The sequence below is a fragment of the Homarus americanus genome, unplaced genomic scaffold (assembly GCF_018991925.1).
Source record: "Homarus americanus isolate GMGI-L3 unplaced genomic scaffold, GMGI_Hamer_2.0 scaffold6875, whole genome shotgun sequence".
Lineage (NCBI taxonomy): Eukaryota > Metazoa > Arthropoda > Malacostraca > Decapoda > Nephropidae > Homarus > Homarus americanus.
The window spans coordinates 326437-350377 of NW_024757271.1; the positions used below are offsets into that span (position 1 = coordinate 326437).

Here is a 23941-nt window from a genome sequence, read left to right on the forward strand (position 1 = left end):
GTGGAACTTTCATGTTTCCAATGTTAAAATTTTGTGTATATGGGGAGAGTGGGGAATTCTTAGCCACCAATTAAGGGCTCACACATTAAAATTGATTTGTCCAGCCAAACACCTGTATGTCAAAATGTAGAATAATTGACTGAAAACAAACTAAATTAACAGAATACAGTGAAGTGAGATTTTTTCTTGGATAGCGATTAACGTCAATCCCCGAAGTTATTCCAATACAGAGAGTGTTGGTCTTTCACTTGTAATGTGATAACAGTAGATTTCAAGTCCTCAAATGTGTAAACTAAAAAACGATTTTGCTTTGGTGATTCTCAACAGTGGGATGTAAATAATGTGAAAAGTCTGATCATCCTCACTTTAGTAGCACAGGACAGGTGTACTTCACTTAGGGTACCTGTGATATAATGTATATATTGGAAAGACGAATTGAAATGCTGAAAAGTTTTGGTTTCTCTTCTCTCTAATATACAGTATGTAATCTTTTAGGAATACAAATATGCTTAAAGAATACTTAATTATTTCCTTTTGTACATAAGTATAGACATTGTATAGCCACAAAGAAAGATCATACACAGTTAATTTAGATCATATGATTGATTAATGTTCCTTAGAATAAAGATTTTCTTCCATTAGAATCTGATTTTGCACATATATTTTTCTTTACAAACCAGAGCATATGGAATTAGGAGATCTCGAGCCAGGTATTCACACGTGACAACCTGACTACCTAGCCTTTGATTCTCATGTAATACAGTGCTTAGATTTTTGCCTGGAATTTTTTGAAGCTCTGTTGTAATGGTGAATTTTACAGACAAATCTTGAGTCTAATTGTAGATATATTTGTTAATGTTTTGGTCAACCTGTACAGTATACAGTTTAAAACTAATAAACCATGCAAAAATCTAAGCATTCTGTCTTGGATTATTCATGTCTGGTTACTGGATGTTACTCAAAAATTCTGAAGTTATCCCCATTTAATGCCTTTTCTTACTTGCCATTACAGTACATAGTTTAATTTTCTGTACACATGCCATATAAAGTGTTTTAAGCATCCTAAAATTTACTATTGTTTTAGAACTACGTAGCTTTGAAGTTGGTGATTTTATATGTCCTTTATAGAACAACTTGTAAGAATATGTAGTGACAGACAGGGCCTATGATGGATTTATTACAGTTAAACAAAAATTATGACTTTGGTAACAAAAACTACAGTTGTTATTTATTGTAGTGTAAGAGAAACAGTTCCCTGATGTCTGTCTTGAGTTTATTATCAGTATTTAGAGGACATGTGGGCTGCCATCGACCTAATTTCAGTATTTTTTGGTCTACCAGTAACCTGACCATACATGGTCCTTACCCTCTGCCTTGACCCCATTATTAAGTGTCTGTGCCAATAACCCATCTATCTTCCCCTCTCCCTCCCCAAGGCGCCTACCGCTTCGACCCAGTGTTAGGATTAGGTTCAGGTAACGCAGCTTCCAGACCAGTGCCTGTTACCGCCCGTCAAGTCTAGTACACGCTCGCATGATTGTGTGACTGTCACATTTTATGAGCAAAAGCTTTTACCTTTGAAGTTTAAGAGCAACTGTATTGTGTTGTGATGACTTTATTGTTTGTAACTGTGTTGACGCTCAGGAAAAATATGATACAACATCAATGAATAACTTTGGCGAGTGAAGGGAATCAGTTACCAACCAAGTATTAAATGGAGAATGAGATTGTTACGGTATTTCCAATGTTATCACTTGACTGTAGAGATTTGAAGCATAGGCTCATAAAAGATGTTATGTCACAGTTTTAGTCTAACTCTTTATAGTAAATCATGGTCTGTTTATGGAAGTGGATCATTTTCGCATGTTTGATCTCTGTTAATGCATCAAATTCAGTGAAAAAAATACTCTTTTTTTTTTTTCCCTATGACCATTGACTGCTTGCCTCTGCTGCCCGCTGTTTCTCCTTCTTTCGGTGTCATAATTGGTCAATGTATAAACTGTTTACGTTGAGACAAAGTTATCAGGAATAGCAATACAAAATAGGAATCAAAAGTACAAATAGTTACTACACATTTCTAGTGAAGAGTCTCCCTAGATAATAGTTATTTAGTGAGGAATATTAAAGAATTATAAAGATGAGAATATTCAAGGAAGATCACTTTATGAGTTAGATTAGTTACTAAATCTTTATAAAGTCGTAGGTGTCTATCAGCGGGTAATGTGAGGTTATGTCTGTGGGTTGTGTTCGATAGCTACCTGTCATTCCATTCACCTGTCTGTGTCTGTAAGTTGTGGACGTGAAGACTCGGCCACATATTGACAGGTGTGTGGTCAAAAGTAAATATTATGTGTTTATTGTTCAGACTTAATGCAAATTCTCTGGATGGATTTTGCCGTGGCATGACAAGGGGGACGGTTGGCCTCTTCTACCAGGAATATTTTGGCCTTCTTGATCCTTTTAATGACTGTTTGTGTTATGTTTTACTTTCATGTTCATGTTCTTAGGCATTTGTTATAATTATTACTTATATATATATGAATAAACCACCAATTAATGGGACTTGATAATAGATCTTCAAGGGACAATTACCAGTTACCTTTTTGGTTTTCATTCAGCGAAAGTTTCAGTGAGATTTTATGATTGGGAGAGTGAAGAAGAAGAATTTGTGAAAGGTTAAATGGATTCCAATCTTAATAGTTTCCAGCCTAACTAAATTATTAGGATTTGAGGTCCATTTGAACTGAGTCCTAGTCTTAATGGTATGGCTAGGGTAGGTTAGATTATGTTAGGTTAGATTATATTCTATCAGGTAGGTTAGGTTAGGTGAAATTGAGGTCAAATATGATGACCCCCCCTCTGATATAGTCTCTAGACTATTTACTCATCCAACTATCAAACCATTGTTACTTTTTGTCTGTTTTGAACAACTACACACAATAGTTATATACTGTAGCATTTCATTTAATCAATAGTCGATTCATTTCAGTCATGGATTGATACAGTGGTCAGTGCATTTTGCTACCTTGACTGAGTGTTACTATATCTCTCATGATTATTAATTTCTGATGGGACGAGTGTAATTATTAACCTTGTTGAAGCGTAGTTATATAGTGAAACTTCATACGACTGGACTTCTCTCTTCATATGATCCTTTAGATGGAGGTTTCACATCTTAAGGACCCTCGATATTATGGACTTTCATCTCTATATGCTGTAGCTCGTTAGATGGAGGTTTCACATGTAAAAGACCCTCCATATAACGGACTTTCATCTGCATATACAGTAGTTCATTAGATGGAGGTTTCATATCTAATGGACCTTCGACATTACGGACTTTCTTCTCCATATAGTCCAATAAATAGAGATTTCACTGCAAAATAATGTCAACAAGTTTTAGGTTAGGAAACTGGCCAAGTTTATCTGCACCTGTACCTCTGTTTGTACTGGATTTTATTGTCAAACCCTTGATACCCTTGGTGGCGGCTCCTCAGTGAGGGAAATGTATATAATCAGATGTAAGTGTATGTGTAGGGAGGAAGTCTTAATTGTATATATTGAATTAGGAAAAGTAAGGAAACTTTCATTGTTTGTTAGATAAGGTCTTATTTCTCCTGCATGTTGCTGGCTACCTTGCATGTTTTAAGGGCCTGCATGACTCTTTATAATCTTAAAAATAATGAATATAAACCTTATTATAATAAGACACTAAAACTTTGATATAATTATAATCTAAATTTTATTATACAGTATGTACAGTACAGTATATATATTTTAGTCATCTCTGCACCACACTATTGATTATGATATTCACAATAAAATTAATATGGAATGAATTAAATCAGTCTCATAATTATTGTCATGGATTTTGTCTCCCAGCAACTGGAGCTGTTCAGAGAAAAGTCAATAATGCATTTTTTTCATGATGTGCCATGACCTGTCTCAAGTATTAGAATTTAGTGCATGTCAAGGTGTCTTACTCCAGTGTGTTGTCCTCTGTACGTGAGGATACAGAGTGATGCTTTATGTGATGTGGCTTAAAGTGATGAGTTAAGTGTTGGATTCACAGATAATATAATGAGGTGTAGATTAAATAATGTGTAGGAAGATGGTAACTCTTTATTGTACAGCTGACAGTAACAGAATAATACCTTGTTGATAATTATTTGTTCATAATGACTCAATAGGATAGTTAATTGAAAGTAAAATATGCAGCAATTGGATGATTACCTCAGGTGTTTACTATATTTCTGAAGAATCCTTGAGGTAGTAGACAGCAAAAAGATGGTGATGGAAATGGTCTATTATGTCTTTTAGTTTTATGTGTAGGTTTAAAACTTTTAAGATTAAAGAAGAAAACAGTTTTAGTCTATCTGTCAAAATGAGTGTTATATATTATAGTGGTACCCTGAGATACCTGTATGGCATTAGTGTGAGGACTTAGTGTCTATTGTTTGTTATTATTATTAATATTTAAGGTCATAGGTAGATATTATACCATTTAAAAACACCTCATCTTAATGCTAGGAGTTAATATCTAAAGTAACAGTGTAGGACTCACAGATCTCTTAAGACAGTCTAACTTACCCCGCATGGTTAGTGCATGGTAGGAGACATTGCCGTTCTTTGAGGGACTTTACACATCTAATCAATATCTGTTCTCCCGCCACAGCACCAAGCCCATCCGATTCTCCTACAGTAGAGGAGACGGGGACAAGTCATCGGGAGAAAATAAAGAAAATAGCGTTCCTTTCAGTTATCTTCCTCCAAACACCGTTCTTCCCAACTCTTTGCAAGAGTCGCGGGTGGACGATGACGACGAGGACGGCCCCATTCTCTACCGTGATGATGATGAGGACGATGGTGAGCACTGACCGTCGTATAGGCTGATGACTTAACTGTAGTACTAATTGAAATGCAGTTGTGCAGTCTTATAGAACCCTTATTATTTTTTTTTTTTGTAGATATAAGGCAGTAGAATGGATTTTATTCTTTTAACCTGAGTCATTAACCTGTGTGGAAAAGCATTATACTGTAGATGTAATTTTGTTCGAGTTATTTATTTCTATTCAGCTTTTGTGAGAACATTTTGGGCATCTTCAAAGATTAATCGCTTGTTAGGAATTGTTAGCCAGTGGTTCCAACAATAAGATCATGCGAGAAGACCGTGGTGTTGACTGTTCCGAGGGTGTCTAGTGTGCACGGCTTAAGATGCTGGTATGACTGTGTGATAACTGGATTTTTATTTTTTTTTACGGGATTAGCTTATGGGTAAAACATTAAGATGCGAACTAAAGTAGAACCACCCAAGATATACAGGGTGTATCAAAAGTCCGTTCTCTTAGGGGAAAGCAAATTATATCCTTCGTTACAACAGATGCTGAAACCGAGAACCTTTTACGTGAATACACATGTCAATCTGTGTTCTGAAGTTGATAATGGTGCTGTGTGTAGTCACTCATCTCTGAAGAGCAATGACGTAACTAAAAAAAATAACAATAACTTTCCCCTATGAGAACGTACTTTTGATACACCCTTTATATACAGTACTTGCGAATAAGATACAGTATAGAAATGGTATGTATCTGTGTGACTGTGTGTGTGTGTGGACCTCACTTAGTTAACACAACATCGACCAACTAGCAGAAGAGAGATCTAAGATATCAGAGAGTTCAGTAATTACTTCTTTGTCATTAATGTTCAGTTTTGGCCCCTTGGACTTTGCTGTGGCCCATTGAGAAGCTTTGCCACCTTAAGTAGCAAATACTTATTACCCCACCATAATTGTATGCATTTTGGGGTAAATATTTTATGTAATGCATGAAAGTGTTTTATAAAGTAAATTTCAAACAGTTTTCATGTTTTAAGAACAGATAAGGAGCCATAATTTGTGTAAGGGTTGTTAGGTTGCAAGGGGAGGAGGAGATGTAGTGTTACAAATAATTTATAGTCTGCAAAGTTTTAGATTTTTTTCTTATTGTGTTATTGATGTTGGGATCAAAAGAATGGCCAGAGATAGGAATTGACGACCTTGGCTGTGCAGAAAAATAGGAACCTGTCTTGTGTATGTGGAATCTCCAACTTTCGTTTCTCTTACATGTTCAGATTTTATGAATTTCTTGTGTTTTTTAGCTTGTGTGATGCTGTATGCAGTGTAGTCTTGATCCATTTATCTATTAGTTTATATTCTGAATGTTACAAATGCAGTTGTTCAGATGATTCTTACATAGCAGCATGTACCGGATGTGTGTTTGATACATAGGCATCAAAATATATCTTCATATGAATGAGAATACAAGTATATTATATAGTCTGTTAAAGGCTTTACTGAGTCAGTCCACATACCAAATTGAAATGTTTATGTAAAAATTCAAGTAAATTTTAATTTTTGGATTATAAATATCACACGTTAGCTTCATAGAGATTAATAACTGTTGGAATCACTTGATAAATTAGATTATTGTATTATGGAAAATTAGAACAGCTGAGTAATACAAACAGCGCCTCATTAGCTAGCCTATGAAATAATGCAATCAAAAAGCTCTGATACATACTTATGAGATGACACAGGGATCACCACGAGGGTTAAGGGCGGCCACACTGGGAGGTTCAGTGCCATAGTAAAATTCTAGTCCACTCTGCTGTAATATTAATAAAGTTAGTAAATTAATTTGTGTTTCTTGCAGTTTGCAGCTTTAATGATGATAAACCTTAATTATTTCCTATGACACCAGTATTTATTAGGTGTCTGTTGTCATATCACTTTTATCAAGTAATAAACAAGTGATTGATTATACAGTCCTCTTTATACAGTAATCCTTGCATGTAATACAGGAACTGGATTTAGTCAACCTCATGTTAAGTTCACATTGGCTTGTAATTTTACATAGAAACTTTGTTATACTGTAATATCAAAATCAAATAAAAATTTTCCCAGAGGCCCTCCACCCACAAGTCCACATTGAGTGGCCTCTACAAGACAGTTTCCCCAACTTATAATTTTCACTGACAGTTTCTGCCTCTGTTTACTCTGGGGCTTCAGGAAGGACCAGCTAAAAAGTACCTATTACCTGCTCACTGCATTACCTTAAGGGAGCGCTGCACTAATTTCCTGCCTTAGATACTTGTGCTTTACATGAAGGGATTACTGTATATGCTGTCATGACAATACATCTTGAGACTTTACATGTGGTGATCCCTCTGAACACGCATGGTTTATGGTTTTCTTGCTTGATTTACTAAGATGTGCTTGTTTCAGTTGAGATAATTGGTCTTTGTTTTATCCTATTTGATTTTGTAGTTGTGTACAGACCATTAGCTTCAAAGGTGTGGTGGAAGGCTTTCAGAAACTACTTCATCAACATTGAAAATGAACATCTGTAAAATATTAATTGTAGTGAAAATTTTACTGTTATTCTTTAAAACTTTAACATCTAAATGCAGTATTGATAATAATTAATATTTTTTGTATTGAGATAAATTTAATTGACAGTAGCTTATAAAGTTAAACTGTAATTACTTTCCACTGAAGATTTTTAATTTTGCTATTAAATTATTTCATGTAAAAAAAATCCAGTACAGTATTTGGTTATTAGTCCAACATCATTAATTCATCATCATTAATTAATTTGTTGTTGTGACAGATGTTTACATTTGATGGTGATGTAAGTGTGAGTGATGTCTTGTGCTTGCATCTAGTGTTATTAGACCTGAGATATAGTGTTATAGTAACCGATGCCGTGAGTGTTTATTAAACCACCTTGTTTGTCCCCATGTAACCCTACACTCGTCACTTGGTTGGATTACTCATCACATCATCTGGAAATTGTTTGGCAAGTATCTTTATGTAAAGTATTGTATTCTATTTATGTCTATCTACCATTAATATATGATTATGTTTCCACGCTAACTGACGTGATTGAAGTATGTGCATCCATGTGGGCTACAGGCTTTATTTAACGGACTATATCGAAAGGAAAGTCCATCATATCGAGGGTCCGTTAGATGTGAAACCTCCATCTAATGAACTACCATATATAGAGATAAATGTCCGTTATATTGAGGTTTTACTGTATATATTATGAAGTTATAGTGTACTGTACTGTATATATTTGAGCACATAACATAATGGAAAAATAAAACTTAACTATATTATACCGAGACACGAACCTTTTAATTCATGGTTAGCTTTTGCTACTGTGGTGTTGACTAAAATAGCTCTTGTGGAACTTTATATAAAATACCACAGCTTTTTCATTAGTAACTTTTGTTACTCTTTCTAGTTTCTTTACCATCCCCCACTACCACCTTACACCAATACAACCTAGTACTACCACCTTACACCTGGGTACCATCATCACCACTACCACCACTACTACCACCACCAGACTACCACCACCATTACCATCAGACCTCCATGCCCCACTACTACATCCTCTCTTTACATTTATCCACTTGCCTGTCTCAAAAACTCCACATTCTACCTTCCTTTAGTCATTTGCTTGATACTGTATTTACATTCCTTACAAATGATTAGAGTATCTCAGTATTCACATTTATTTTGGACCTAGAAGAAGAAGAAGAAGAAGAAAGCATCAGTTATCTTTAAAGAGATAATCGTTCAGTTCGTTTTTCTAAAAATATTCTGTTGTTTTTTTAATCAATATTTTAAGGATTATATATCTAGTTACATATTATATTTCTTCTACTTCAATATCTAAATTCTCACCTAAGTTAATATCTCTTCTTTGTATTTTTTCTCTTTTTTCAACTCTTTATTCTATATCAACATTCTCAGGTAGGAAATTCACCTCAGCTGTGATTGTTCCACTATTATTCCTCCTCATGCGATAATAGTATATAGTGAAACCTCTATTTAACGGACTATATGTAGAAGAAAATCCATTATATCGAGGGTCCGTTGGATGTGAAACTATATGATCCATTTCCCTCCCTTCTGATGGAACTCCTCATTCACTATTAAAATACACAAGAGTGAGATATATCACAGCTAGTAAAGCATGAAATCCTAATTTATGACCAATGGAGAAAGCCAAGTGACCTGGAATCCCTACAGCCTCCAATTGAGGTTTTCTTTATAATTGAGAGATTCAGAACAAGAAAAGAAGCTCCACCATTGGTCCTGGTGTTCCTGGTGACTTGCTGTACTGGATGGAGGCTCAGGCTCTGCTTTGATAAGCTCAGATTGACTGGTTGAGTAGCTGCTGATGTGGCAACTTAACTGACAGAACACTGCTCCTTCTTCTTGAGTACAGATGAACCCCGGGTGACCACAGGCTGTATACTGGGAATGTTTTAGTGAGGGAATCTCTAAGGTTACTTGTCTCTTCCCCTTGGTTATAATATGGGATTTCATATATCACTGTTTTGTATTATCCAAGGTACTGTATAAGACAATGTTTAACTAAATACAGTACAGGGCACAGTGATGCAGCATCCTTGCGATACAGTATTGTTGAGAAGAGGTTAAAGGATCTTTTATCATTAACCGCCATTACCAGTCGGTTTTGGACATTATTCCCTCTCTGATCTGGAGACATTATTTATCCTCTGTATTATAAAGCATTGCATGAGGTAACTAAATGGGAATGCTAATAATTTTTCTTGTTGATTATTTTTTTTACATAATTCAGTCGCCTACTCCAGTGTCTCTTATCTCCTTGGTTTATCTTTTATCTTCTGTTTACTGACATCTGTACCTTATACATGGTAAGAGGTGAAGTGAATAATGCTACTGAGGTCAGGGCTCTGTGTAGGAGGTTTAAGCCCTGACTCATCCCACACAGAAGGATTAGGTTGTAGGTCCTCGTCTCGACACATATTTATGATGGCGATGACGGGGACATAAATTTTTAGTCCCACATTAAATAGTTCGATAATTATTCCAACTAAAATGTTAATAGAAAGTTGATTCCCATCCTTATCTAGAGATACTCTGGTGTAGCTGTTACTCAGTGAATGGGGACCTTGGTTAACTCACACTAGTAGAAGGTTGCATGTGGCTGCACTTTGTTATGGAAAAGAAAAAAGACAATGGAAGCTTCACTGTAAATAATGTAGATGGTGATGTAGCTTTGGGAAATAGCGGTGGTGGTTTCTTACTTCTGCATGCTACAGTAAACAGGTTTTTAATTTGTCTTCACTTTAGGAAAATAGATGTACTGAATTTTATGCATTTTTTTGAAGGAGTGTAAGAATAAAGTTTTTTTTTTAATATATATCAGTGGTCTGTGAATAAGGATGATACACAATTATTTTATGAAAAGTGGTGTCTTGAACCATTACCCCCCAAGACAACATGGACTTTACACTTGTGAGGGTGTAGATGTATTCGTGCATATGTGTGTATGTGTGTGTACTTGTTTGTCTACATAAATTATAGAATGTATGAAATGTATTAAAAAAGAGTTAAGAAGGTTAGTAAAGGACAAGCAAAGGAAATAGGTTTGTTATTTCACATTGTTTATTTCAAGTACATTTAGATGGAGTGTTGGCAAAGGTCTCTGTAAGAACGATAAAGGAATGAAGGGCGAGAAATGGTGGAACAGTTACTGGAATATTTTAAGATTATTTCAAAGTACGTCAAAATAAAGAGCCCAATTATTATATAGTACGTATAAGAAACAAGCAACAGATATAGAGTTGTTAAGAGTTTGCTGTGGAGTGAGAGGAATTGCTTGTATGGATAATGTGTATAGGACACAGGAATTGGTAGGAAAAGTGAATGACAAAGGTGAGGGATGGTGTTATACTGATGAAGCTGACCTGTTGGAAAAAAATTATATGCAAATATAGTTTTAAAAAGAGAGCAACATATGAATAAGTGGTAAAGAGGAGGTTAGAGGAAGAGGAAACAAAGAAAATGAGGAAAATAAAGAGAAGTTAGTATGAAGGAATGGTTGTATGGAGTTGTGTATAGTGAGGGAAGGAAGGAATGTGTAGGTGAGATACTGAGATGAATGTTAATGTGATGTACAGTATTCTTGGGGGCTGATGTTTTTATGTTTATTTTATGTTAGATAATGTTTTGGATAAATAGATATAGACTTTAGTGTTTATTCTATGATAAATATTTTATCAATGGATGCCGACGTGGGGATCTTCAGCGGTCAGAATTCTTGCTCAGTGTAAAACTTTTGAAGATTTCTATACCTTCAGTGTATACAGGAGGCAACTTACTGCTATGAACATACTGTATATAGTGATAAAATACTGACAGCATAAAACATAGAAAGATTATCACATGAACTTAATTTTTTATATATGTTTGTGCAGACCAAAACTGATAGACGTATTTCTGGGAGGTAAAAAGTAGTAGAATTTATCTGTCGTACAGCTCGTCATTGTTAGAGAAGAATATGGTTATTAACGAACACATTTCCTTAATATTGCATTCTTGTTTAGCCATTTTAGTAATTTATATGTGATCACTAAGGCATTGATTATTATTATTATTATTATTATTATTATTATTATTATTATTATTATTATTATTATTATTATTATTATTATTATTATTTGGGTGGGTATGATTATAGCACTGTTGGGTGGGCTTTGTAGCACTGCTTCTTCACTTAAAGATAGCTTATAGTATTATGTATATATATATATATATATATATATATATATATATATATATATATATATATATATATATATATATATACTGTATATATATATATATATATAGAATAAATAGTCACTGAGTATTTTTGTTATGCATGTAAATAATATTAATGCTATTATTTCTTTATATTAACAGCATTAAACTAGCAAACTACTATTTTTCTGTATCTTTCTTCAATATGTTTCCTTCCTGGAGGTAAAATTCACTGTATCCTGTAAAACTGAAATATATAAATGAATGAATTACTGTAATATGTAAATAAAATATATACTTACAGCATATAAAGATATACACACACACTGTATATTGGATGTGATATACAGTGCAGGAAGTCCTAATTATTATGTCCCGGACCACTAAACTTTCTTCCCAATTATTATGTCCCGTACCACTAAACTTTCTTCCCAATTATTATGTCCCATACCACTAAACTTTCTTCCCAATTATTATGTCCCGTACCACTAAACTTTCTTCCCAATTATTATGTCCCGTACCACTAAACTTTCTTCCCAATTATTATGTCCCGGACCACTAAACTTTGTCCCCAATTATTATGTCCCGGACCATTTTACTTTTCGCTTAAACGACTGAAATAGGAGAACTCTTATAGTGGTCATCCATTATACAGGGACATTCACTCACTGGTAGCCTCTGGGTATCACTAATGTATCTATGGGTTACAAGTTTGTTGGGGTTTTCGTTGTATTCTGTAAAAAAATTTTGATGTATTTTTGAGTGGCTATCTATCTCTTTTTCTCTTTTTTTCTTCTCTTTTTCTCTTCTCTACACTTCTCTCCCTTTTTTCTCTTCTCTTATCTTTTTCTTTCTTCTCTTCTCTTGTCTATCTTTTTATTTTTCTCTGTCTCTTCTCTCTGTTTTCCCTCATTCTCTCTTGTATATCTTTCTCTTTTTCTCTGTCTCTTCTCTCTGTCTCTCCTCTCTCTCTCTCTCTCTCTGTCTTCATATTAGTCAAACTCCAGAGTACCAGTGAGTGAATTATCCTGTGTTAGCTTAAGTCATATACCTGAGACATGAGCCAGGTGGATTATCTTAAACCAGTATGATGGAGACTCTTTATTTCTTGTTTGATTCATTATGTTAATTTTATTACTCGAAGAAATAAAAAAAATAGAGAAGGAATAGGAAGTTAAAAGTGATAAATATAAGCAACAGGAAAGGATAAAATAGTTTGGAATTTGGTGATGAGAAAGCATTAATTTTTTTTTTTTGTATTAAATGGTCCCATATTCTTGAAAATTAACTTAAGTTGATAGAAAAATTAATGTAACAAAAATTACATATACTGTACTCACACACAAACACATTCTATATTACTAATTTGTTTTAATTTTGTACCTTCGAATTCTTACAGATCGTTTAGCGACGAAAGTAGCAAGAAGAGATAGCCTTGCACAAAAATTAAAATGTAGACCAAACAAACAAGACCTCATCGACCGCAACATCATCCCTGTACAGTCTGAGAATGACAGAAAGGAGTTTAGGGAAGCAATTGGAGCCAAACTCACAAGGTAAGAATTAATATTATTATAAGTATATACAAGTTAGAAGGAGAAGGAAGAATCAAGGGCATGGCAGGATAGGGTAAAGGAGGGACATCCAAGAAGGACCAGTGTGTGTGTACAAAGGAGGTTAAAATCGTAATGTCAAGTGTTTTTTTTTTTGGGTGGGGGGGAGCTGATGGTTGATGCTGGGTGACTGGGGAAGGGGTAAACCAGATTTAGGGGTGATTTAGTGGAAGGGGTGGATATTATGACAGGATAATTAATCACCCATTGCTTCCTATTACAGCTATATCACCCATTCCTCCCCATTACAACTATCACCCAGTCTTCCTCATTACAATTATCACCCATTCCTTCTCATTACATGTGACTTATCTGATTCGATCGTATCAGAGCATTCAGAGGATATTCAGTCACTCAGGCTTGGAGAGACAGGGCATGGTGTAAGAGCACTGTCTGGGGGGTTCTTAAAACAAATAAAATAAAAAATTTATGGTCACCTCGCTTCTGGCTTCACCTCTGTTTTATATTTTATTATTCCCCTTTCATCAGTTTTTAGCACCACAGACTTACTAGCACGAAAGACGATAAAAATATGTACCCCCAAAAAATTTAGAACTTCTACAGCTGATTGGTACAGTATATTTATAACACAGATTATGAAGTAAGGAGACAAGGACAAATCAGTAAAGAATGTAGTGAAGATTAAAGGCTGTAGTGGACCAGAAAGTAGGACTGTAATGTGGTGTGTGTGGGGTTGTGGAAATATGAAGTAGTATTTTTGGAGTGTGTTTACTCTTTACTGACTCTCTTATTACACATATCTTGCACCATACTCCCCTACCATATCCCCTTCCAAGCTCCATTACCACATTCCTCTACCATATTTACTACCATATCCTCTACCACACTCCCCTACCATATCCCCTACCACAACTCCCTTACCACATACCCCTTCCATATCCCCTACCACACTCCCTTACCACACACCTCTACCACACACCCCTACCACACTCCTCCTACTTCCAGACTCCTTGATATGAGGCACCCTCATCGTATGGGTTATTCGCGCCAAAATGTGAAACTGAGAAAACCGTGTTTAAAGTTTTCCAACTTAAAACATGCATAACGTTGTTATTTTTTGAGATACAGCACTCATTTTTCATGCATTTTGAAGATAAAGGACTGTACTTGCAGATGGTTCTTGCAATGTTGACTTGAAGCAACAAAACTCCCACCCGCTTATGGCATTTTTTTACTTTAATCGATATCAGAGTGTAGGTCCCGCCTGCTGGAGGGGCCGTGACGTAGATAGCAGATACTCACTGTCATTGGCCAAGATGGGGGAGGGGGCTGTAGGCTGGCCGCTGTGATTGGCCGCCCGCTCCTCTCACTCACTCACTGATGGGATAAGAGCACCTTATGACACGAAAGCCAAGCCCACAATTTTCTGTTTGCCACAAATCGATGTTCTACCCTATTTTCAAAGGGCTTTCAACCTTATTTACAGTATAGTAAGGAGATCTTATCAACTACCATCGTATAGAGCTAGGCCGAAAATAGTGCTTTCCAACAAAAACGGGTTTTGCCCGGATGGTCTGAATGGACCTTATGATGCGGGACGCCTCATATAACCCGACACAAAATGCGAGGGAGTAAAGATAACAGATAGGTCAAGATAAAGAAATATTATCTAAGGAAGTATTTAAAGAAAAATACACACTTACAGTTCTATAATAGGACACCTGTGAGGAGGGTTTGGCATCAGGCTTGTGTACCCGGGCCTTTACCACTGGCTGGGCGGTATTATCGGCTAAATTGAAACTCCTAATGTTGGTGGTAAGTGATGCTGGGTTGGCTACAGTGAAAGGTAACCCAGCTGGATTTTCTTAGGGCTTATTGGAACTGACACACCTTTGCAGAATACATTTGTTACAGGAGATAGAGTGAATAAAGGATAACAAATGAGAAAGTGTGTTGCTCTAAATCCTCTGTATCTAATGAGGAAGCAGGAGAGGGATTGCAGGATAAAAAAAAACTAAAAGCTAAAAGAGTTACAGTATTCAGATAAAAGTAAAAGAAGAGAAGCAAATTATGATACACATTGCTCGGAGTGAATACACGAGGAACTACCTAACTTGTAAGGAATGATGGAGAATGTTACAGAGTTTTATTATATCATTGTTAAAAGATATTTAATGTGGCCAGCAATGATTGAGTTTTGTTTTTCATAATTTATAGTAAAATACAGTAGTGCAGATGTATGAAGGAAGCAAAACATTATAAAGGCATTGTAATTATTAATACAGAAATTATAATGGTGGTTATAATGTTAATTTTTAATGTATGGTATATTTCTCAGTAATTCACAGCTTATAATAATGTATAGTGCTTTCTTCATTCATATAATCTCTTGGCCTGTGAAGTTACTGGTCGTGAGTTATGTAAGGAATGCCAGACATTGCGATGATGCTGCCACGGTTAGTCATATCCGGATACTCTTCGGAGCCGCGACGCTTAAGGGCAACTATGTATGTCATCCCACATATCTTTCAACTCTTTCCTTTGTTAAATATCTGAGGCGTCATTTACGTCAAGCTATTAAATCTCTGTGTTCTGTGCAGCCAGTTGATTCTATGCCAGACACGTGTAGGGGTGAGCTGGTGTATATATAGATGTTAGAGGTGGCACCAGTCAACGTCATGTTTTTGTGCATGTCCTGAGCTGTCAAGGAGAAGTGATGGTTTCATAATTTTTTTTTTTACCGTCCTTATTCTCCTTGCTGGCCAGTGACTATGTATTACTGAATACTTGAGTGTTATTTGTTCTAGAAACTAAGACCTAGTGAATCATCATCATCATCATCATCATCATCATCAATGTTTTATGGCCATTTCTTTTTTATGAAAGGTGCTTATTAAACCTGGCAGTTCAAGCATATGAAACTCAAGCAATGACACTTTCCCAGCCATGAAAAGTTTAGACCTGGAGCTATGTTTAGATCTTTACAGGAAGTCTCTCAGCACTGTTAATATATCTTCACCTGTAAGTAGGTCGGAGGGAATATATTCATTGATCGTGGACTGTTATGATATTTTCCTCTCGTTAGCCGTGACCCATTCTTTCCCTTCATAGTGTGCGGCATATTAAGGATTCGTTATTTTTCCATTAACCTTGTAACTAGTGAGTGTTAGGGAAGCCGACTCACACAGAACTATTCCAAATTATCAACAACAACAAAAGTTTGAGTAAATAATATCACGCGTGGGTATTCTAGGAACCTAATCTCACCAGGAGACCATTTCCGATTACTCAGTGGGGGAGCGTGAGAGTGGGGGATGGTTCTGCTCCTCCCAACCATACCACCAAGGACTTTATGGCTGGTTGTTGCAGTCAGGCCGTCATTGTTACTTTTTGCTTGATATTACACTAAAAGAATCATTTCCACAACTTGCTATGTCATCACGAGAAGATTTTTGGAGTTTGGGTCACATCGGGTAGTGTGTCACCTTGAAGATACATCAGGTAGAGCGTAGAGTAGTGTGTCACCTTGTTTAGTGTCACTCTTACAGGGGATATATCATCTTCGTGTGACAATATAAATAAATAAGTACGTTAAGATATATTCAGGGGAAGGTATTTCTCTTTCGTAATTGTCGTGTGTGTGTGTGTGTGTGTGTGTGTGTGTGTGTGTGTGTGTGTGTGTGTGTGTGTGTGTGTGTGTGTGTGTGTGTGTGTGTGTGTGAGAGTGAGTCACATGCAGGAGATGGACTATGAAAATTGGTGAGGGGATGTGGCCAGGCTGGTAGTGACGTTAATGGGAGTTGTGAACCAAAAGGGGGTGAAGGCTGTCATGACATTTATTGCTTTCTGGGAGTTTATTAGTCCCCAGGTAATGTTGTCACAGTGGACTATAGGATTGATCACTCTCACTTAGTCTGTGTGATGGTCTGTGTCTGTCTGTGAGTCTGTTGTTGATTTTCCTTTCCTGCTCACTACACAGTTACCACAGAAGAGCTGTCATCAAACTTAGCCAAAATTTATGAGAGAATAAGATAATAATATTCCATATAAAATAGATTGTCTCAGAAAAAAAAAACCCTCGCCAACTGCAAACACTGATAAGGGGCATATAGTGTTGTGCAGTACACCTTGTTTAAGAGGTCTGCTTATGAATAATAGAATGTATGAACAAGTTATCATTATTTATCATTGGTTTTCATTAATTATAGTACAGTAATGTGTTTGTTGATTATTACACAAGATTATATCTACAGTAAGTACATCTACACAAGTGATGACACCTTCATAATCTAACTGACTAAAACTTTGAAATTTGCATTATGCTACGAAAGCAAACATTCAAGTCAATTGACCTCCAATTGACAGCCGAGGGCTAGAGCACTTAAAGAGAAAGGTCATGTAGTTTTGTGGATGACCAGAATACATTATAAGTGTTCATGAGGTTCAGTTTAAGATCAAGAAAAAAGTGAAATGATAATAAGATTCATTACCCATAAAGACAGAGGTGATGAATAAAGTGGTCAGCATCTCCTGTGTCTTATATAACCATCTAACAGATACTGTGTGTGTTAGCAGCTTTACTTTACAACACAAAGAAACATGTAATTCAAAACCATGACAAATTATAGAACTGCTGAGTTTTTTGGAGTTAAAAAGTCAAAAGTCAAGATCACAATGTTGAAAAAGACGCCAACTGCCGTCAGTTGGCACCTTGCCTGAGTGCAAGCTGGGTGTGGACGTGTTGTTTCCTGGACTGACGGTGGGGTGTCAGATGTAGTGTTTTCTCTATACTGTGCTTGGGAGTAATACCACCAACTTAATCATTGTTGCCAATTTTTCTGCACTGTAATTTAACATGAGCACATTAGTTTTGTATTTCAAACACCATGAATAAACCAGTGCTTGTGGAAATATTATATGTAATTCTTCCTTTGTCCTTGGCAACATATGACACTCTACCCCTAAGAGACGGCACTGCAATTAACCTTCAGAACTGAATCTTTTACAAAGGTGGTCAACACTTACACAGTAAACATATTTCTGAACCCAGACTTGGTCCACCATAACCTGAATTATTACCTGCCTGGCTGGTTATTAGTTTTATGTGCTTTGTTTTAGTTGGGTTAGTCAGTTCAATGGATACTTCTGTAATCCTCACTGACTGACTGACCAGCTGAGAGAACTTTCTAACTAGCCTGCACTGATGCTTCTGCCAACATTTTGACCACTTGTCAGCCCCAGCCACTTCTGACTAATTGATCATTGTAATCTTTCATGTGCGCAAAATCTGCTTGCAGTACTTGTACAGTATTCTGACCCACACATGCAAACATCTGACAATGTCTCTTCACTCTGATAAATATTGTACTTATATATATATACAGTATGTAGATATATGTGTTATCTTTAAAGTGTATATATTTTATACTTAAGATAAAATTTCTTTAATCATCCCATTTTCTATATGTTAATTATGTGTGTATTGCCTTAGTATATCCTAAAGGGTGAGAAGTTGGTAAGTTGAGGGGGAGTAGGAGGTAATGAGGTTAGGGGGGAGGTGTGGGGAGGAGGAAGGTAATAAGCTGAAGAAGGAAGTGAGGGAGAGGGAGCAGTAATGAGCTTTGGTGGGGGGAGGGGCAGGAGTTAATGAGCTTTGGGGAGATTGGTGCAGGTGGGGCCAATAAGGGATAAGCCAGGACAAGGATGGCTTTTGGTGCACTGCCAGGACCATTTTAAGGGCTGGCAAAGTGGAGGTTATGAGAAGAAATTATTGCCACAGGTGAATTGAAACCACCAATGTAATTTCATACATTTGTGAATACCTGTACTAGCCTCTAGAGCATTATATAATAGGCAAGGTGTTAATGTTTGTATGTACTCTACTCTTGTTTTCCCTCATTGAATACATACTGGGTGATTACTCTTGGTAGTATAGTGACTGACTCTTTGCTGGTTCTCTGTGTGAGTCCTTGACCTGACAGTTATCACCCCTGGTCAAAATATAGAATCACATACCATCGTTGTCTTATTTTCAATATACTGTACAGTAAACTCTGCCTTGAGATGAGAGGTCAGAGCCCTTCCATACTGTCATCAGTCATTCACTTTAATAATAAAAAGAATAATCTGTTTCATATTTCCACCATTAGTTGGATTATATTAATGTGGGCAGGTTAATCATGTGCCAAGCCAAGGGTCTGACAAAGTTAATGCAGTACACTGAACAAAAATTCTGTACAAGGCTATCTGAGTCAGGGTCTCTCCATTGACACAATTTTACATGCATGATATATATTTCAGTATATCTGTGTGTGCCAAGTTTACAGATGGTGTTTCTAATGATTGGTGGTGCTAAATAACTGTACATGTTCTCCCAATGTGTAAAATGCTCTGGACTGTATAAAAGTTTATTTATGTAATGTCTGTTGTGTTTAGAAATGAGAGACTAGTTTTCATTATCAGAGACAACATAGCCTCGTTATTAACAGTTTTGACTGATTTTTATTGTAAGTTACGTTTATATAACTGCCACATACTTGGGGATCAACTTTACTAAACAAACAAAAAAACACAGGAGCATTGGCTGGTGTGCAAGGGGGGGGGGGGGGGCAGTGGCTCACTAGGTGGCAGTCCTTGACAGTCAGGTAGTGAGGTGCCTCTCACACAACTTGCCTCACCACACATCTTGCAGAGGTTCTAGAAAGTAGTGTTCATTCATAGTGTGTTATGACTTGAGGAATATCATCAGTGTACAGACGAAAATGGTTGGCTCATGTAGATGTAATTTAAGCCTTTAAGATTTTAGCTTGTGAGTTAATGAAGTGTATGTGATAGTCCTGGAAACCAGGCATGGGCTATCGTGCTTCAACGCATGTTTGGAGATCCGAGTGTAACGGATGACTTGTGCTGAAAACAGTGTATTAAGAGCACGGCCGGTCCGAGCTTCAAAATAATACCTTTGCATATCATTTTGGTCTCAAATTTTTCTGTGATAATACAAAGCTGTGATCATGGTAGCCCAGAATTTTTGCCAAATGGCTCGTGAAGATGGTCTAGTTGTGATGACGATGCGAGAAGAGGATTGGTTGAAGGAACGGCGACGGCATTCTTGGGTAAAGGCTGTTTTGGCCAAAATTTTAGCTAGGTAATCTTTTGTATTCTTGATTTTATTATAATACAGTATTGTTTTGCTAAAACTGAGGTGCTGCCTTTTGTCATTTGAAGCTATTATAGTAAAAGGGTAGAAAGTACTGACTTTTAAATTTATTATACTCCAGTGAATAATTTTATGGCACTTAATGATATATTGTACTGTACAGGCAGTTCATAGTCTACCTTATAGTTCACTGTTTCTGGCAGCAAAGAAAGGAATTAATTGGTCACTTATGTTTTTTTTTTCAGACGTTTGAGTTTACGACCCACAGCTGAAGAACTGGAGGAGAGAAATATCCTTAAGAGTAAGTAAATGTGTTTACTTTCCTGAAGTTGAATATTTAATCTCCACAAATTTTAAGTTGGGATTATTGAATGTTAATATTACACTTTACTCAGTGACTTTAGTTTTTAATGAAAGAGTTGTCTTACTGTAAACTTCTCTTTGTTAACGTTGGTTTGAGGAAAACTTGACAGGGTTAATAGTGACTTGAAGATGGGACATTGGTTTTTCCATTAAATTAACAATATGATGAATAGAAGTAAAGGTTCATTTTATGGGTCACACCGAGTACTTCAACCTCACTGGTCTTGGCAGGAACTACCCCAGAGGAGGCACGAAAACAGAAGGAGGAAAAGAGAAAAACCCTGCTGCGGAAGTTGTCATTCAGACCAACGCTTGAAGAACTGAGGGAACGGAAAGTGAGTACTGTACACAGCTATTTGTGTCCACTGGTTCTTTAATGTTATTGTTGGTAAATATATATTACAGGTCAAGGATCCTTTATCAGAAAACCTTTGGGGCCAATTGTATTTAGATTTTTAGATATTTTTAATTTTCAGAATCTGTGCGATACAATTTTTTTTATACTTACACCACCACTTCCTGCTTCTTGCACTTAAGATATTTTTACAGTAAACATGATTTTGCTTAGTTATTCTTCATCTCACTCAGTTTCTCACGCACTAACTCATTACTGGTTTAGTTGTGCTTTTATATTGTAGGCCATTATACAGTAAACATTATTATGTTTGGGTGTTTTCTAATATTGTAACTAAAAACTTGGCAGTGATTAGTTGTGAACACAGAAGTTTCTGGAGACGGTGGCAACCAGGTCAGTTGGCTGACTCAACCAACTGCTCTGTAGACTTCCATTAATCTATTCTAATGCAGCTTATTGCAATTGATATGTATTTCACTTCAATCTTGGTTATAGTTGTGGGTTAATATACTCTACAGGTGGCTTACCTTGGGCCCATTATGTACCTGTGTGACATATGTCTTCATACATTAGAGAGTCAGTCAAATTTCTCTCACACATAATTTTGGAAAGGATCCTCGACCAGTAATCATTATTGTTGGGAAATAAATACTGTATTTAAGTAATTATTAATAGGTGTCAGCTGCTGGGACTTTAGGACTACAGTACTCTTCTGTTATCACTAATACTGTACAGTACTGTATACCCTAATTTATGATATATTAGTGTTTTATGTGTTTTTTTTTAGTAAAGTTTTGGGTGTTGTATTCATAAGTCTCTCTCTCTTTCTCTCTGTCTATCCTTATCTCTAGGTCTCTCTTTCTCTGTCTATCCTATCTTTATCTCTCTTTCTCTGTGTCTACCCTTACCTCTATCTCTCTTTCTCTGTCTATTATTATCTCTATCTCTCTTTCTCTGTGTCTATCCTTACCCCTATCTTTCTTTCTCTGTCTATTCTTATCTCTATCTCTCTTTCTCTGCATCTATCCTTACCCCTATCTCTCTTTCTCTGTCTATTCTTACCTCTATCTCTCTTTCTCTGTGTCTACCCTTACCCCTATCTTTCTTTCTCTGTCTATTCTTATCTCTATCTCTCTTTCTCTGCATCTATCCTTACCCCTATCTCTCTCTTTCTCTCTGTTTATCTTCATCTCTATCTCTCTTTTTTGTTTATTGTCTCATAAATAACAGTCATATTAGTGAAAATCCAGGGCTACCTGTGAGAGCACCAGCCACCATTGTACATAATGTATACTGGATATAAAGTCATCTCTCCAGGAGCAATTTCAAGTCACATACTCAGTAGGGGTACATCTGTGTTGCCATCTAATCCATTTTTAATATTTTAGAAGAAATTAGTATATTTTCGTCACTTAGAATATATGTCCTGTATAAATGTCTATACAGTATACCAATGAAATGATTTAGTTGAAGTGATCATCATTATAATCAGTTTTATTCATTGTTTATGGACGGAACTGCAGCACCATACAGGTGATTATAGTTTACATTGAGTGCCCTTATTATCTACGGGCGCCATCTGCACTAGAGACAGCTGCCCCGTGTTTAGTATTATGGGGTGTCGAGGGTGGCAACCACATTGGTCTATCATGTGGGAGCCAGTCACCTTTTGCTATTTATATGTGAGTGAATGGAGAGTAAAGCTATAGAATTTTCTTATGTAATGATGAAGGGATGAAAATTTTGTTGGTGTGAATTTTTTACATATATACAATAGTTTAGATAATGAATAATAGAGAACTTTGTATAGTATTTGTAAAAACAAATGGAAGCTGAATTATGTCTTATGCAGTATTACTCACATATTTGAGAATTTGTTGTACCGGGTAATAAAATTCCCAGAAAAATGAAGATGATATCAGAGGTGAAGAATTTGTTGAGTGTTTGTCAACATAAACACTGGCAAGCTTTCCACACTCATATCTCACCAGGGTCATGTTACAGCTGCTTATCCCTGTTTCTCTTAACACTTAACAGGTGTTTGTTTGAGTAAAATAATTTTTTTAACATAGTTTATCAGTGGTAAATGAGAGCACAGGAAATGCACGGGAATCTCTTATTACGCAGTTGTTAAGGATAAAGACACACTACCCAAGGTCTATAATAAGGTGGTGGTCTTCACCCGTTGGCTGGCTGCCCACCCTCCTTCTTTCTGTGACTGACAAGTGTTGCCACATGCTTCCAAGGTTTAACCTTAATCCATTTCAGTATGTTCTAGAATGAACAGTTTGAGAACATCTGGGATATTTAGTACACAGGATTTTTCAAATAAGACAAAGAGAAATACTGTAAAGAAAATCATTTAAATCTTTTCTGTGTGCGAATTACATAAGTGATTTGTGTACTGTATAGACGTGCCAAGTGTCACATACACCTGTATTTTATATGATCGAAACACTTATACTGTAGTTAAAAATTGTGTTTAATGTGTAAAATTAAGAACACTGCTTAATAATTGCCATGGAAATGGATGGCCATATATAAAGTAATAACACAAATGATAGTAAGTAATAATGAATGGATTGTGGCAACACTAGCTAGGTCTGGCAGGAGTACCAGTGACTGTTGCCAACTCTCACCTTAACATACCAAGAGACAAAGAGAAATATCAACTCACATATATGGATGTTAAGACGGATAGCAACAAAGGAAACTATTCCTTGTGTACGTTATTGATGGTAAAGTTATAAAAAAATGTGTCGTACAGTCTTTTAACACATTTCTGGAAGATTTTAGTAGATATATGTTTCTCTAGTAGTCAGATGCCTTAGTAGAGTGTTGGTTTTGTTGCTGGTATAGGGATTTCCTCTTGG

At 36.2% G+C, this 23941-nt stretch overlaps 1 protein-coding gene across 14 annotated transcripts in view; it reads left to right on the forward strand.

Moving 5' to 3' along the window:
- Positions 1 to 23941, forward strand: part of LOC121857417 (phosphatase and actin regulator 2-like) — a 205382-nt gene that overhangs the window by 176227 nt on the left and 5214 nt on the right. For 10 of the 14 annotated variants that reach the window (XM_042353462.1, XM_042353471.1, XM_042353464.1 and 7 more), the window contains 5 exons: positions 1437 to 1475; positions 4673 to 4863; positions 13020 to 13176; positions 20596 to 20651; positions 20945 to 21048. In XM_042353462.1, coding sequence (XP_042209396.1) covers positions 1437 to 1475; positions 4673 to 4863; positions 13020 to 13176; positions 20596 to 20651; positions 20945 to 21048 — 547 coding nt within the window. Of the gene's footprint in view, positions 1 to 680; positions 711 to 1436; positions 1476 to 4672; positions 4864 to 13019; positions 13177 to 20595; positions 20652 to 20944; positions 21049 to 23941 lie in introns of all 14 variants that reach the window. The other 4 variants (XM_042353460.1, XM_042353459.1, XM_042353461.1 and 1 more) reach the window with 4 other exon arrangements.